The sequence below is a fragment of the Gymnoscopelus braueri genome, assembly GCF_963280865.1.
Source record: "Gymnoscopelus braueri genome assembly, chromosome: 2".
NCBI classification, from domain to species: domain Eukaryota; kingdom Metazoa; phylum Chordata; class Actinopteri; order Myctophiformes; family Myctophidae; genus Gymnoscopelus; species Gymnoscopelus braueri.
In genome coordinates, this window is record NC_137604.1 from 8,204,644 (window position 1) to 8,219,168 (window position 14,525).

Sequence of the window (14,525 nt, forward strand, 5' to 3'; positions counted from 1 at the left end):
TGCTTACTGTAAATCTGGATTAAATGTCTGCTAAATGCCTAAATTGTAAATTGATGAATTCATGAACAGCCAGCAACAAAGAAAACAAACTTTATTTACACTTCAGGCTTAATATAGTTAAGTCTTGAACAAGAAGGGAACAGTCAGTCCTTCAATTGAACAGTCCAACACCATACGCTGATCCTGTGACTTTACCATGCACACCATCTAACTAGGCCAGTATTCAACATTAAGGGTGTGGTCACACCAAACTTTAATTCTGCCTATGCTTTTCAATGGGAACTGAGCTTTTTTTCCCTTATTTTTTTTGCGGAAATCCTCGAATGGCAACAAACCGCTCTGTTCCCATTGAAAAGCATTAGTAGAATCCGCCCGCATAAGCAGAATCAAAGTCCGGTGTGACTGCACCCTAAAGCCACAATCCAGGACTTTTTTTTTTTTTAAACCAATTTGTATGGCAGAGCATGTTTATATTACATTGATTCTCAACCTGCGGGCCGAGCTCACTGGTGTGCCCCCAAATAATTGCCAAAACACTCAAGATTTGTATGATAATATAACATTAATCTTAAAAAGTTATACCAAATCAATAAGAACTTAAGTATATATTGGTTTTGATTTGATCATTCAAATAAACATGATTTTTTCAAGTGGGCCCTGATCTGGAAAAGGTTGAGAGAAACTGTTAAATAATGTAGTATATCTCTGCTGTTGGGCAGAAACCAAAATGTCCAAAATATTAACTTTTCAGGAAATTAAAAAAAAAAAACATGTTTTTAGAACAACACATCTAAGTTGGTATGGTGACTTTATACATTGTCAGATACTTCAATGTGTTCTTATATTATCATCACTTTACCCAAATACAGCTCAAATGGAGTTAAGAGGTTTTTGACCATTAAAGTAGAGAGTTTTTTTTCCGTCCCACTTCACTTTGGTCATTCTAATCAATGGGAGACAAACTTCCTAACTCCACAAGTTGCAGTTAGGAGGTTTGACCGACAGTTTGAGGATCCAATGGAGTTAGGAGGTTTAGTCAGAAGCTCTTTTTAATACTTTTCATTGGTTAAGTATTTGTAAAAACCCACACACACACACAGACATAACGGGTGTTCAATAGCACCGATTTATAAAGATAAATACAAAAACTAGAAGAATTTAGATAGCTGGTTTCTGCCCGACAGCGACGATATAACATAACGTATGATACGTGTGCAGTGGCTGGATCCAGGGGGTCCCCGGCAACATGTGTTTTGCCCTATATAAATATATACCGTATACACGTTATACACAGACATATGGCTCTGGCTCTGGCTCTGAAGCGTCTGTATGGCGGGCACGCTTCCGCTTCCAGGGGGGCAGCTGGAAATTTCCGCGTGCGTCACAGAAGGGGGCGTTCAGTAGGCCAATGAGAGGCAGGTGGATGCGGGACAACTAGATACTGACAAGTCCTGGAAAAGACCAGTGCCCGTAACCCCCATTTCCGGGGGGAACGGGCACTGGCCAATCACAGCGCGTATGGCGGCCACCATACGAAACAGGTCGCTCCAACGAACTGCAGAGGCCAATGAGGTATCTAGGTTTCTAGATCTATGGTTACACAGGCTATTTGAAAATAGACATGTTAATTTGGGGGTTCTTGACATGTTTGAAAATCACTTGTTTAATGGTTAATAAAAAAAACAACACTGTCTCTTTAACAGATGGCAGGACAGGAAGTTGTCAGTGACTGTAGTCAAAGATCATTCATTTAGGAAGATAGCCCATCCCACGCTCCACCACTAGGTAAGGAATGGTCCAAAATAAATAGTCTCCTACAGTAAGTGGGTGCTGTTGCATCTCCCCACCCCATTCCCTTCTCCCCACCCACTTCTGGTCTCTTAAAGCAGTGGTTTACAAACTTTTTTGCCCGGGACCCAAACTAGTGAAAATAGCAGATCTACAAGCTCACAACACGTCGCTTCACGCCACGTTGTGAGCTTGTATATCTGCTATTTTCACGAGTTAATTATTTTTACATTTATTTGTGAAAATTATTGTTTTTCATTTTATTTATGAAATACTTTAGAAAAATGTTGTGGCATTGTTTTTAGCTGTGAATTTTTGGTTACATTTTTGAAACATATTTTTTAAATGTAGGAAACAGGGAAAAAAAGGAGACCTTTACTCGCGACCCATAAGAATGTGTCCACGACCCACATATGGGTCCCGACCCACTGTTTGGGGAAACAGTGTCCTCCTAAAGGGACGGCCACCCCCGTCACACGGAGCGAGACGGGCAGTCTTGTTCTTTTTCCATTGTTCGTCTTGGCGTTCCTCTAGTGCTGCTTAGGAGGCAGCTTCCTGCGGTCCTTGGTGGCGTTCCTCTTCCTCTTCTTGCTGAGGAAGTTCTCCAGCTTGCCGCTCTTCTTCAGCTCGTTGTATTTGTCAGCCAGCTCCAACTTCTTCTTGTCAGCTGGACAGGAAATAGAAAATACGACAGTTGGATTCAAGGCTAGAAATATACTTTGTAAACTAAGTACTATAGCGCAATCAACTGGGGGTCGTGGACCCCCAGGGGAGTCACCGAATAATTTGGGGGGGGGTCCCCCAGATGATTAGCTTAATGTGCAACATTGTTTTGTCACTCAAAATTAAACAAACCAAAAGCCCTATTTTATACTTAAATTTTTTTTCAAATATAGCAAACATAGCCGATCTACAAGCTCACAACGCATCACATCGTGCCGCACGTAGATCGGCTATTTTGGCGAGACATTCGATTTTTTCCGTAAACGGCTTAAATTTTGCGAACGTGAAAAGCAGGCTTCCCCACGGTCTTCATGTGCTGATGGTCAATGGCCGTGTGCAAGTTCAAATCAAATGCTCAACCCATTGAGGGAGGAAAATGAGGAATAGACTGACTGACAGACGGACAGAGGTTTCCTTAACTCTCTGGCTGCCAAGAACGAGTTATCACGAGTTTTTGAAGAAAAAAAATCAGAACCCAAGATATCGTGATCCAAAGATTTGCTGTTCCATTCACTTCTTGTTTAACTTATTACTTAAAAAGGCTGTATCTCGGCTCCTGTGTACTGGAGTTTTTTTTACTATGTATTTTTGGCCCAGACATGCTATTTTCAAAGGCAGGCAATTAATGTCAACGAGGTCGCGATGACCTCGTTGACATTTGTGAAACCACACAGTATAACCCTCAGTGATTAGCAACCATCAGGGGATCGATCATAATGGAGATAAATATTCTGTGACTACTTGAAAAAGGTAAGAAAATCGAAAAATCACTGGCACTGGGCAAACGCGGCCAGAAATAAGTCTGGCAGTGAGAGAGTTAAAATAGGATAGTAATAATACTGTAGTTACATTTCTTGAGGTAGAAGGGTTGAAGTCCTTGTTCAGCCAGCTCTCTCTGTCTCTTCTTGAACTCCAGGTCCTTCTCTCTCTGCTGCTCCTGACGTTTCCTGGCTTTGTCCTGGTTGTCCTGCACGAGAGAACACAGCAACAGCTTTAACGGTACTGGAAGTGATTTTTATTTTTGTTAAAATAGGTGTGAAATAGCTCTATATTGGGACAGTAATCACTGCTATAGACTAGAGCAGGGGTCTTCAACAGAGGGTCCGGGAACCCCAGGGGGTCCTCAGAGATACTCCAGGGGGGCCACCAAATCTTTGTGATAGGAACCTTTTTATTTATTTTTTACATAAACCACTTGAACCCTAGCATCCCTATTATGGGGGAACATTTACCGAAAATAGCCGATCTACAAGCTCACAAGGCATCCGCGACGCGTTGTGAGCTTGTAGATCGGCTATTTTCGGCTAAGAGGTTTGGTGTGGAGGGTAAAAAGTGCTGACCAAGTACAGAGCCAAAAGGTCAAGTTTGCAAAGTATTGAGAGTTTAAGTGGTTAAATGTCTGAAAATACACATTTAACATGAATCCAATATGTAGTGGGGGTCCCTGCTTCATCTCTCTCTCAGCTAAGGGGGTCCTTAGCCTGAAAAAAATGCTGAAGACCCCTGGACTAGAGTGTTCATTCAGTAACAGGGGTCTAACAAGGGTCTTCAGTAAACAAAAAATATATTTTCAGGTCGGGATATATCAATTTCATCCAATCAGGAGACAGAATTCATACAGGACACAGGATTAAAACACAGTTTCGGGGACAACAAGTGAAATTGGAAGAGATGAAACCAAAAAAAAAAAAAAAGAGCAGACAAAACTGGAACACTATAAAATGTAAGTTGACACATGGGTTCTCTCTCTTGATTGGATGAGGTTGGTATCCCCAAAGTAACAGCGATAGAACGTCACCATTCGCTTCAACAGGGCCTTGAGTGTCTCTCTCTTCTCGCTGTCCTTTGACTTCTTCAGCTGTTTTTTCACCTCCTGGAGATTAAACACATCAGAATCAGAATCAAAATGATTACATACTCGCCCAATGACAATTATTTGAGATAATCGCAACTATTTTGCATAATGCATCATAATCGTTTCCATGTTGAAGAATGTTCATACATTTTCAAACATTAGCAGACCAAAAAGCTCTCAACTCATCGCGATGTGATGCGTTGAGAGCTTGCAGATCAGCTTTTTTCACTATTCATGTTATATGTATATAATTACGTGTGTCAGTCATTTATTTGCATATTCAGGTTATTTAGGAAGTTACACAGGGCATATCTGACCTGTGTAACTTCAAAACCTAAAAGCCAAACGGAAATACAATTTTTATTCATAATGCTCCAGTGTTCAACAACAAAAAGTTCAGGAACTGGACTAACATTCCGCGATATAATAGCATATCTACAAGCCCACAACGTGTTCCGAGTCTACAAACTCGTACTACGAGCTTGTAGATCTGCTATTCTTTTGAAAAATCGTGGAGATTTGTGCAAATCTTTGAATATATATATGTTTTTTTAACTCAAATCTTTGCTTCTGGGGATTCTACAAATGTCTTCTAAATCCTAACAGTAATTTTTTTTAAAACTTATGGTGCTATACAGTGGACTGGTTCTCAAACTTTTTCATGTCAAGGACCACCCAAAATTATATGTATTTGTCCGCGGACCCCTATCTCAAAATATTTTGTTCTAGGGACCCCCAGAAGCAAAGATTTGAGTTAGTGTGTGTGTGTGCGTGTGCGTGTGCGTGTGTGTGTGTGTGTGCGTGTGTGTTATATATATATATATATATATATATAGAGCACACATTTTCACGATTGTTTTTTCAAAAATGGCAGATCTACAAGCTCATAGCACTCTGTGCCGCGCTATGAGCTTGTAGATCTGCTATTTTTGAAAAGCCAAAGAAATATAAAATGACACGGATGCGTTCCCGGATTGAATGGCTTAATGGGTTAAGTGGTTAATGAACCAGCCCTACTACGAGCTGGTCGGATGTGGACATCCTACACGTTTCCCCGTTTCCTCACCACTTTCTCTCTCAGTCGGATGTCGTTGATGAACTTGTAGGTCTTCTCAAAGATCTCAGGTTTGTATTCTCCTGACAGGTCGTCGAACCGTGGATCTCGGGACACCTGAGAGAAAAAAAAGAAAACAAGCACGGTTATAAAACATTATCACACCTGGTACAATCAGCTGTACGGACACACCTGTACGCATAATAAGTTATTATGCTGGATCTGAACACGTTTTCAACTTGGTAAAACAATATGTGCATTAATTACTTGGATTTTTCTGATGTGGCGTGTAGCTAAACATCATTTGCATGGTCTGTCTTTGTTCTTTGATATCATCACTATACATGTGTCATCTTTTTAGGTTTTTCTGAAGAATGAAATGCCCTATTTTATACTTTGACAGTGACAGTTTCACGCAAAAGTGTGAGGCGTTAATGCCTATAATGACATGTCCAAATTAGGGCTGCCAGGTTTAAAGTTGTTAACGTGTCTGTTTAAAAAATATATATATATATACATGTTTAACCAATGAAAAGTGTTAACTAGAGCTTGTGACTAATAACCACATTGGATCCATTGGAACACAGGTTATTTTTTCCATTTCTTGAAAAGTAACGGTTTTGCAAATATGTCCAAAACTGTTACTTTTCAGGATTCAAATTCTAAAGCATCAAAAGCAGCAGATCCACAAGCTCGAAACATGCCGTTTCGCGCCGCGTTTCGAGCTTGTAGATCTGCTAGTTTTGATGCTTTTGAGTGACGCTGTAGTATGATCAAGTAGGGCGTTAATTTACAAAAAAAAAAAGAAAGTTAACCCATTAAGACCTGAGGCCGATTCTACAAATGTCTTCTAAATCCCAACAGTTTTCTGAAAAAAACTTATGTTTCTATATCAGTGGTGCTCAAACCTTTTCATGTCAAGGACCCCCAAAATTATATGTATTTGGCCACCGATCCCCATCTCAAAATATGTTGTTCCAGGGACCCCCCAGAAGCAAAGAATAGAGTTAAAAATGTTCGCTTTAAAACCATATATATTCAAAGATTTGCACACATTTTCACTATTTTTGAATAGCCCAAAGTGTAAAATAATGCTTTTTAGCTCCAATGAAAAAAGTGACACAGATGCGTTCCAGGTCTTAATGGGTTAAAATATGGAGATAAGAGGTTTCTGCCCGACAGCAACGAAATACAAGGTTTCCACCCGACAGCGACGATATGCAACTACCTCAATGATACTGATTTGAGTATCTGATTTGAGTATCATGAGTTTATATGTAAACCGAATCAATGGCGGTGAATACTGTCAATGCATGTGAAAACACTCACTGTTTTCTTCACAGGAACCACTTGTCTGAGGAAGCGTGTCCGTCTCTTAGAAGAGATCTCCTGGGGCCTGAACAGGAAACAAAGTACAACACATGAACATTGGTGTAAAGTAACTAAGTAAATTTACTCAAGTACTGTACTTAAGTACACTTTTGAGGTGTTTTTACTTTGCTGGAGTATTTCCAGTTTTCAGTACTTTTACTTCTACTCCACTACATCTCAGAGGCAAATATTGTACTTTTACTCCACAACAATTATTTTAAAATTTTAGTCGCTTGTAGATTTTGATTATGTTTACAAAACATACATGAACCACTTCAACGCTATACATTTCTGCCATTTGAAAACTAGCAGATCTACAAGCTTTCGGGTAAGATTTAAAAAATGTTAACTCTCTCAGTGCCACGCCCCGAGATATCCCGAGTTTTTCCCGAGTACCCTCACTGCCAGCACGAGAAATCCCGAGTTTTTACTTTTGACTGTAGTCGCGCTATTCTGTTTAATTTTCATGATCACTTTCGCTTCCTGACTCCTTCAGACTCATTGGGTTCCGGTTTCATGACGCAGATTCCGTTTCCGGTTCTAATTTTTTTCCCGCGGTCATTTTCGGCCAGAATAGGGAAAGTCACGGTTTTTCACACGGCATAAAAAACGAACGGAGAGGTCCACGTCTACTCTCTTTGGTCTGGGTGACGATCAGTCATCGTAGTCGTGTATCACATCGTAATTTAGCCCGATCAACGATTGTCGAAAATGTCAACATCCGGTTATGACCGGATATGACGTGAGCCTGTTTGGGAGGGGGCAAGTGAGCCAGCGAGGTCATCAATGTGTCGATTTGTTGCTCTCTACTGGTAGAACTGTAATATGGGTTTAACACCCAATCAGATAATTTATTTGAATGAAAAATTACAAAATTAAAAAATAAAATAAAACGCAAATTGCTGGCACTGGGGGAGTACTTTATGAAAATACTCTTGGCAGTGAAAGAGTTAACAATTAACTCTCTTAGTGCCAAGCCACGAGTTATCCCGAGTTTTTTCTGAATGCCCTCAGTGCCAGAACGAGTTATCCCGAGTTTAATTTTTTTTTATTTTTTTCAGAACCCAAGATACCCAGAACCCAAGATATCATTATCTGAAGATTTGCAGCTCCATCCACTCCTTGTTTAACTTATAACTGAAAAAGGCTGTATCTCGCTTCCTAAGCACTTTTTTTTTTACTTTGAAAAATAAATAAAATTGCTGGCACAGTATGAACATACTTTTTTATTTCATTGGCACTGAGAGAGTTAAAAAAACCTTTACCAATTTAACAAAAAAAAAAACGTGTTTCTCCATTATTCAATGAATCGAAAAAGTAATCGACAGAGCCCTAATAAGGATATTGTTTCTGTCGGGTGTAAACTAAAGTAGCAGGTCTACTACCAGCCTCAAAACAGATCTGCTACTTTTGATGCGTTTGTGTGACGATGTCGTACGATCAAGTAGGGCGTTAACCCATTGAGACCTGAAGCCGATTCTACATGTCTCCTAAATCCCAACATTATTCTGAAAAACGTATGTTTCTATATCAATGGTGCTCAATCTTTTTCATGTCAAGGACCCCCAAAATTATATGTATTTGGCCGCGGACCCCCATCAAAATATCTTGTTCCAGGGACCCCCCAGAAGCAAAAATTTGAGTTAAAAATGTTCGCTTTAAAAATATATATATTCAAAGATTTGCACACATTTTCACGATTTTTCAAAAATAGCAGATCTACAAGCTCGTAGCGCGGCACTCGGTGCCGCGCTATGAGCTTGTATATCTGCTATTTTTGAATAGCCTAAAGTGTAAAATAATGCTTTTTAGCTCAAATCTAAAAATGACACAGTTCCAGGTCTTAATGGGTTAATTTACGAAAAAAAACACAAAAAGTTCAAATATGGAGATAAGAGGTTTCTGGTAAATACTGGCAGCATACAGACCTGTTCTTGTTGAGTCGCGGGGTCCTCTTCCTGCTGGGGGGAGCGTCATTGGTCCCGTAGGCGATCTCGTTGTACGCCTTGGTTCCTACTTTGTTCTGCAGCTTCATGATGTCCTCAAACGACATGGTGGACAGCTCTGCAGGGGTCAAAGGTCATACAGTAAAAGGTCAAACGACGTGATGACAGCTCTGCAGGGGTCAAAGGTCATAAAGAAAAGGTCAAATGAAGTGGTGGACCGAAATAAATTCATGTGAAATCCAATCGATAGATGCAGAGTTGCAACGGTCACTTTGAAAAAACAGAACGAGTGCAACCGCTAGTTGTACAAAGGTAGCATTGTTCTTCATAAATAGCCTATAATATTTTATGAAGACAGAATGCACTTGCCTCCTACTATAATAGCGACAGCGACATGGAAATAATGATGTAAACATGACATTTCTGTTCTACGTCCTACCGGGGAAACTCTCCCCCGTCAGGTGATAAGAAGGTCAGTAGGCTCTCATGCATTGAAGGAGGCATGAGCTCGGCCCTGGCCTCCCTAGGTTGGCAGAGGGAGTGTAGTGCCCAGGATTACATAGACAATTGGCACTGGGTGTAAAAAATAGGGGTTACAAAAATCGTGGGATAAAAAAGCACAAAAAAAAAACATGCAACCTGAAAGCAAACTCCACTTGCCCCGAAAGTTTTATTTACTTGCCACGGGCAGTCGGGCAACCGTTAGTGTCAACCCCTCTGTATGTTCTCTTTTTGGCTGCAACATACACCCTACCTCAGTAACCCAGGGACAGTGCAGTTCCAAATTCTAAATTGTGTATGTGCTAGTTTATCTGCCACTGAAATGAGTGAATAGCAGTGAATATTAGTTGTATAATTGAAGTGCTGGTAATCTGCCATTTCTGAGTACAAAAAAAGGTTTTTGGTGCCTCCCAACTTGGCAAATTGGCTGGTGCCAACGGGCACCCGTCCGATGCAAATATATCGTTAATCTGGCCATGATTATTATTTCTCTCTCATTATTTGTGAGTCTCTCTCACAATATCATCGACCGTGTTGAATGTTAGTATTGTGTTGATTCTTCAAGCAGTGTGTGCGTGCTGTGAACCCACCAGCTGCGCAAATAATGTGCTCTGTGAATAGTATGGAAATATCTGCGCTGTCACTGCAATACACTTCAGACCAGCTCAGGCTGATCTAAGGCCCAATCGCTTTTTGACTTTTCTCACTGTACCTAAGATAGCAATGCGCCAACAACGGGCCTGACCACAGTCACTTGATTTTAAACAACTTGACCGGGGTCCCACAGGGCTCTATCCTTGACCCCCGCCTTTTCACTGAAAATACACCGATCTACAAGGCAAGTGAGCTTGTAGATCTGCTATTTTCACCAAATGTTTGCCCCAGAATAGGGACGCTAGGATGTAGTTAAGACCAACACGCCCAGTACATTGTTGATACTGCTGCTACAAAAACACGAGGTACCGTCTTATCTGCCTGTGCTTCATGTTCGACACTATTATGCCAGCCTCACTCACATGTACATATACTCCCCCCCCCCCCCTCAATTTTGTTACACTGCAGTTACTACTACTGTGACAAATGACCTTCATTCTTCAACATATATTTGCCGTTGCCTTTGCTTGTATTGTCCCCCTGATGCAACATAAAATTGCCTCCTAATTACTGCTTCACTGTTGATGTTCAATCTACATACCGTCATATTCTGGATGTCATTTCATTTTAACACTATTCTGCCTTCCTTAGATGTGTGTATATGTTGCTACAAACACTGTCCTACATTACAACATGACAATAAACCATGTCATCTAGCAACAAATGCTATCTCATTTCCAACAACAACTACCCGTCGGCATTTACACCCAATTCTCCACTTGCATCAATCACACTCATTACTCAAACACCTTCCTTGCTCACTACATATACACAATTACGCAGTGCAACGTAGCTGTGAGGGCCGCGTAGAGGCCCAAACTATAGATGTGAGAGGGCCGAGCTTCTAGTACATACATGGGCAACTGGCGGACCGGCGGCCAGCAGGTTAATCTCGGAATAATGACATATTGATTTCAGCTGTTACAATTCCAAACATGCAAACATGACCCGCTTTAATTACTTCAGGCTATAGTAGCTTAATGACTAGTATTACATTTCTATTGTCTTTTTTATGTCCAATGTATTTGTATTGAAGTTCATAAAGTTAACATCAGTATAACTACGGTAAATGCATTTGAAATTAAATAAAAATGTTACTTTTCAGGATTCCATAAAAGAAATAGCAAAAAATAGCAGATCTACAAGCTCAAAACGCGTCGCACTGCGACGCGTTTTGAGCTTGTAGATCGGCTATTTTTGCTACTTTTGTGTGACATAGAATGGCGAAATAGGTTAAAATTCCGAGAGACAGTATATATGCAATGTGGCCCTCTGGAGTGAGTGTGGAAATATAGTGGCTCTCTCCATCATCAAAGTTGCACACCCCTGTTCTAGTATATATCAATTTGAGGGTCCTGGCACAAAAAGATTTGTGAACCACTGAATTATACAACATGACCGCTGGGCGTGACAAACTATGCACTGATTTGCGGAGGATTTGCTAGACAGGGCTCTAAGGATTGTACTGTGTGCGTGACGCACCTTTTTTAATGTCATCTTCAGACTGCTGCTGTTGTCCCCTGGCCCTGACGCCAGCAGATCTGGGTTCATCATCATCATCATCATCATCCTCCTCCTCCTCCTCCTCCTCCTCCTCAGAGCTGTCAGCGTCCTCCTCTACCCCTGGCTGCTCCTCTTCCTCCTCTCCACCCTCCTCTTCATCGCTTCCAGGAGCCCCCTCCTCCTCCTCCTCCTCCTCCTCCTCCTCCTCCTCTCCATCGGCCTGTCAACATCATCACATTTTAGTTGACCAATAATTGTCATACAAATAATTGCGATTAATGATTTAATTGTGTTTTTTGCATTGAACATTGTAACAAAAAATACATTTCTGTTTGCCTTTTGAGCTTTGTGAACAAAACTCGCACAATAACCAATAATAAATAATGAACAATGGCCAAAACAGGCCAATAGATTTACTAAATGAATACTTCAAAATTAACCCATAAAGACCTGGAGCGCATCGGTGTCACTTTAGATTTCTTTGGCTATTCAAAAATAGCATACATGAGCTTGTAGATCTGCTATTTTTGAAAAATCTTGAAGATTATTGCAAATCTTTGAAGCGAACATTTGTAACTCAAATCTTTGCGCCTGGGGGTCCCTGCCTGGATCAAAATATTTTGAGATGGGGGTCCGCGGCACAAATACATATCATTTTGGAAGTCCTTGACATGAAAATGTTTTAGAACCACTGATGTAGCATTTGGAAGACATTTTGTAGAATCGGCCTCAGGTCTTAACACATTGAGTGCCAAGAACGCATATATGCGTTCTTTGCGTTCTTTTGAATCCATCACTTGAGTGCCAAGAACGCATATATGCATTTTTTTAATTTTTATTTGACCCAAAGACCAAGGAGATATGATTTTTTGAAGATTTAGACTCCCATCCACTTCCTTGTTAACTTAAAACTTAAAAATTCTGTATCTCGGCTCCTGAGTACTTTTTTTTCTCAATGAAAAATCTCTGGCATAAAACAGCTAAAAAATCTGAAATAACTCTGGCATTCCATGTGTTAATGGGTTAAAATAAATCTATAATAGAGACAGCGACATGGAAATAATGATGTAAACATGACATTTCTGTTAATTCCATCCAACTGTTTTTATACAGATTAATGGAAAAGATTCTAATGATGATGCAAAATCATTGCTATTAGGTGATTATGTAATAATTATAACAGCCCTACCTCCTCCTCCCCTTCCTCCTCCTCCTCATCATCTTCACCACCATCGCAGTCTTCCTCTGCATCCTCCACAGTGACGGCGGAGCTTCTCTTCTGACTCAACAGGGAGAAGTTTCTGTCCATCTCAGAGTCATCAGAGTCTCCATCATCATCTTCATCTTCCTCTCTGTCCATGATGGATGCTGGCTCTTTATACTTGGTCTTCTGGCCTAGTGAGGACATCGCTGGAACACACCAACTGTTTGTAATGATGGGGTGAAGAATCGACAGGGTTCTGTTTGTCACCAGGCACAATGTTGGTGTGACATGATGTTCCACAAGACTCTATAACATCCAGTGGTGGAAACCGGAAAGTAACTAAGTAGATTTACTCAAGTACTGTACTTAAGTACAATTTTGAGGTATTTGTACTTTACTTGAGTATTTCCAATTTCCAATACTTTTGCTTCTACTCCACTACATCTCTGATCCAAATATATGTACATATGTATATGTACTTTTACACCACTACATTTATTTGTACACTCCAGTTACTTTGTAGATTTTTATTATTATTACAAAACATGCATCAACCACTTCAGCCTTAGAGTATACACATTTTGGCCATTTGAAAATAGCCGATCTACAAGCTCACAATGCGTCGCCATGCGACACATTGTGAGCTTGTAGATCTGCTTTTTTGAAAAGACTTGTATACATACATGAAACCTTGAAATGGGACAGTCTGCATAATGAGTACTTTAACTTTTGGTACTTTTAAGTATATTTTGATGCCAATACTTTTGTACTTTTACTCAAGTACATTTTTAATTCTGGACTTTTACTTGTATTTCTACATTGCAATATTGATACTTTTACTTAAGTAAAACAATTTAGTACTTTTTTACACCACTGATAACATCAATACAATATACACACCATAACAACAACAACAATAATAAGTAGATTGGAAAGATAAAGATTACAGTACTGTAGGAAAGAAGAAAACAAGACAGTAGCAACAGCTAATGTGCAGATTTAGGGGTATAAGTAAGTAATTAGCTCTATTCCTATGTACATGTGAGCAGTAAGTAATATAAGGGATGGATCATGGGAGTGGATCAGATGTCATTGATAGCAGCGCCATTAAGCAGTACGTGCTTCTCAAAGTGTGGTCTGGGGACCCTCAGGGTTCCTTGAGGGGGTTCCAGATGGACTCTCACAGCTCTGTAACTCTGAGTGCACAAATATGGAACCAAATGGACCCTTACAGGTCTCTAACTCTTGACACAGTGTACAAATCAATGGAACCAAATGGACCCTTACAGGTCTCTAACTCTTGACACAGTGTACAAATGGAACCAAATGGACCCTTACAGATCTCTAACTCTTGACACATTGTACACATGGAACCTTACAGGTCTCTAACTCTTGACACAGTGTACAAATGTGTCCATTTGTACACCATGTCAAGAGTATTAAAAAAAAAAAAGTTCTTGAAATTAAAAACGTTTGAGAAATTGCTTTTTATAGCCTTAGATTAAGACTCTCGTAGATGTATTTTATCGATTCTGACACTTTCAATCTACGAGAGTCTTAGCGACCACCCCCCCCCCCCCCCCCCCCAGTTTGCCCTGGATTGTCAGCTCCAAAGCCCGTATTTCTCCAAACATGTACAAATGCTAAATATAAGGTGCTTACCCGCGTGCTCCACATGTTAACTCGCCCTACGGGGTAGTTGAGCAATGTAATAGTCCATAGTTTTCCAATAAATAAGCGTTTTAATCCCGTCTGTCTTTTCCCCCCCTCGTTTACTTCCCGTTTACATTGAGTGTAATTCCGGATGCGCGCGTCACTACCGCCCATTGGGAATTTCCGACAGAATCGGCCACAGGCGGGATTAAAACACTTATCTATTGAAACATATGGACTAATACATGGCACAACCATCCCGTAGGGTGAGTT

At 40.4% G+C, this 14,525-nt stretch overlaps 1 protein-coding gene across 1 annotated transcript; it reads right to left on the bottom strand.

Moving 5' to 3' along the window:
* Window positions 1–1,906: 1,906 nt before the first annotated feature.
* On the bottom strand, window positions 1,907–12,475 carry rrp36 (ribosomal RNA processing 36; the record flags this gene model as incomplete). Its single annotated transcript, XM_080440189.1, has 8 exons — window positions 1,907–2,455; window positions 3,361–3,478; window positions 4,310–4,384; window positions 5,433–5,537; window positions 6,750–6,816; window positions 8,720–8,855; window positions 11,375–11,615; window positions 12,449–12,475. 8 exons carry the CDS (start codon window positions 12,473–12,475, stop codon window positions 2,319–2,321), a joined length of 906 nt encoding a protein of 301 aa, XP_080296315.1. The 3' UTR covers window positions 1,907–2,318.
* Window positions 12,476–14,525: the final 2,050 nt, after the last annotated feature.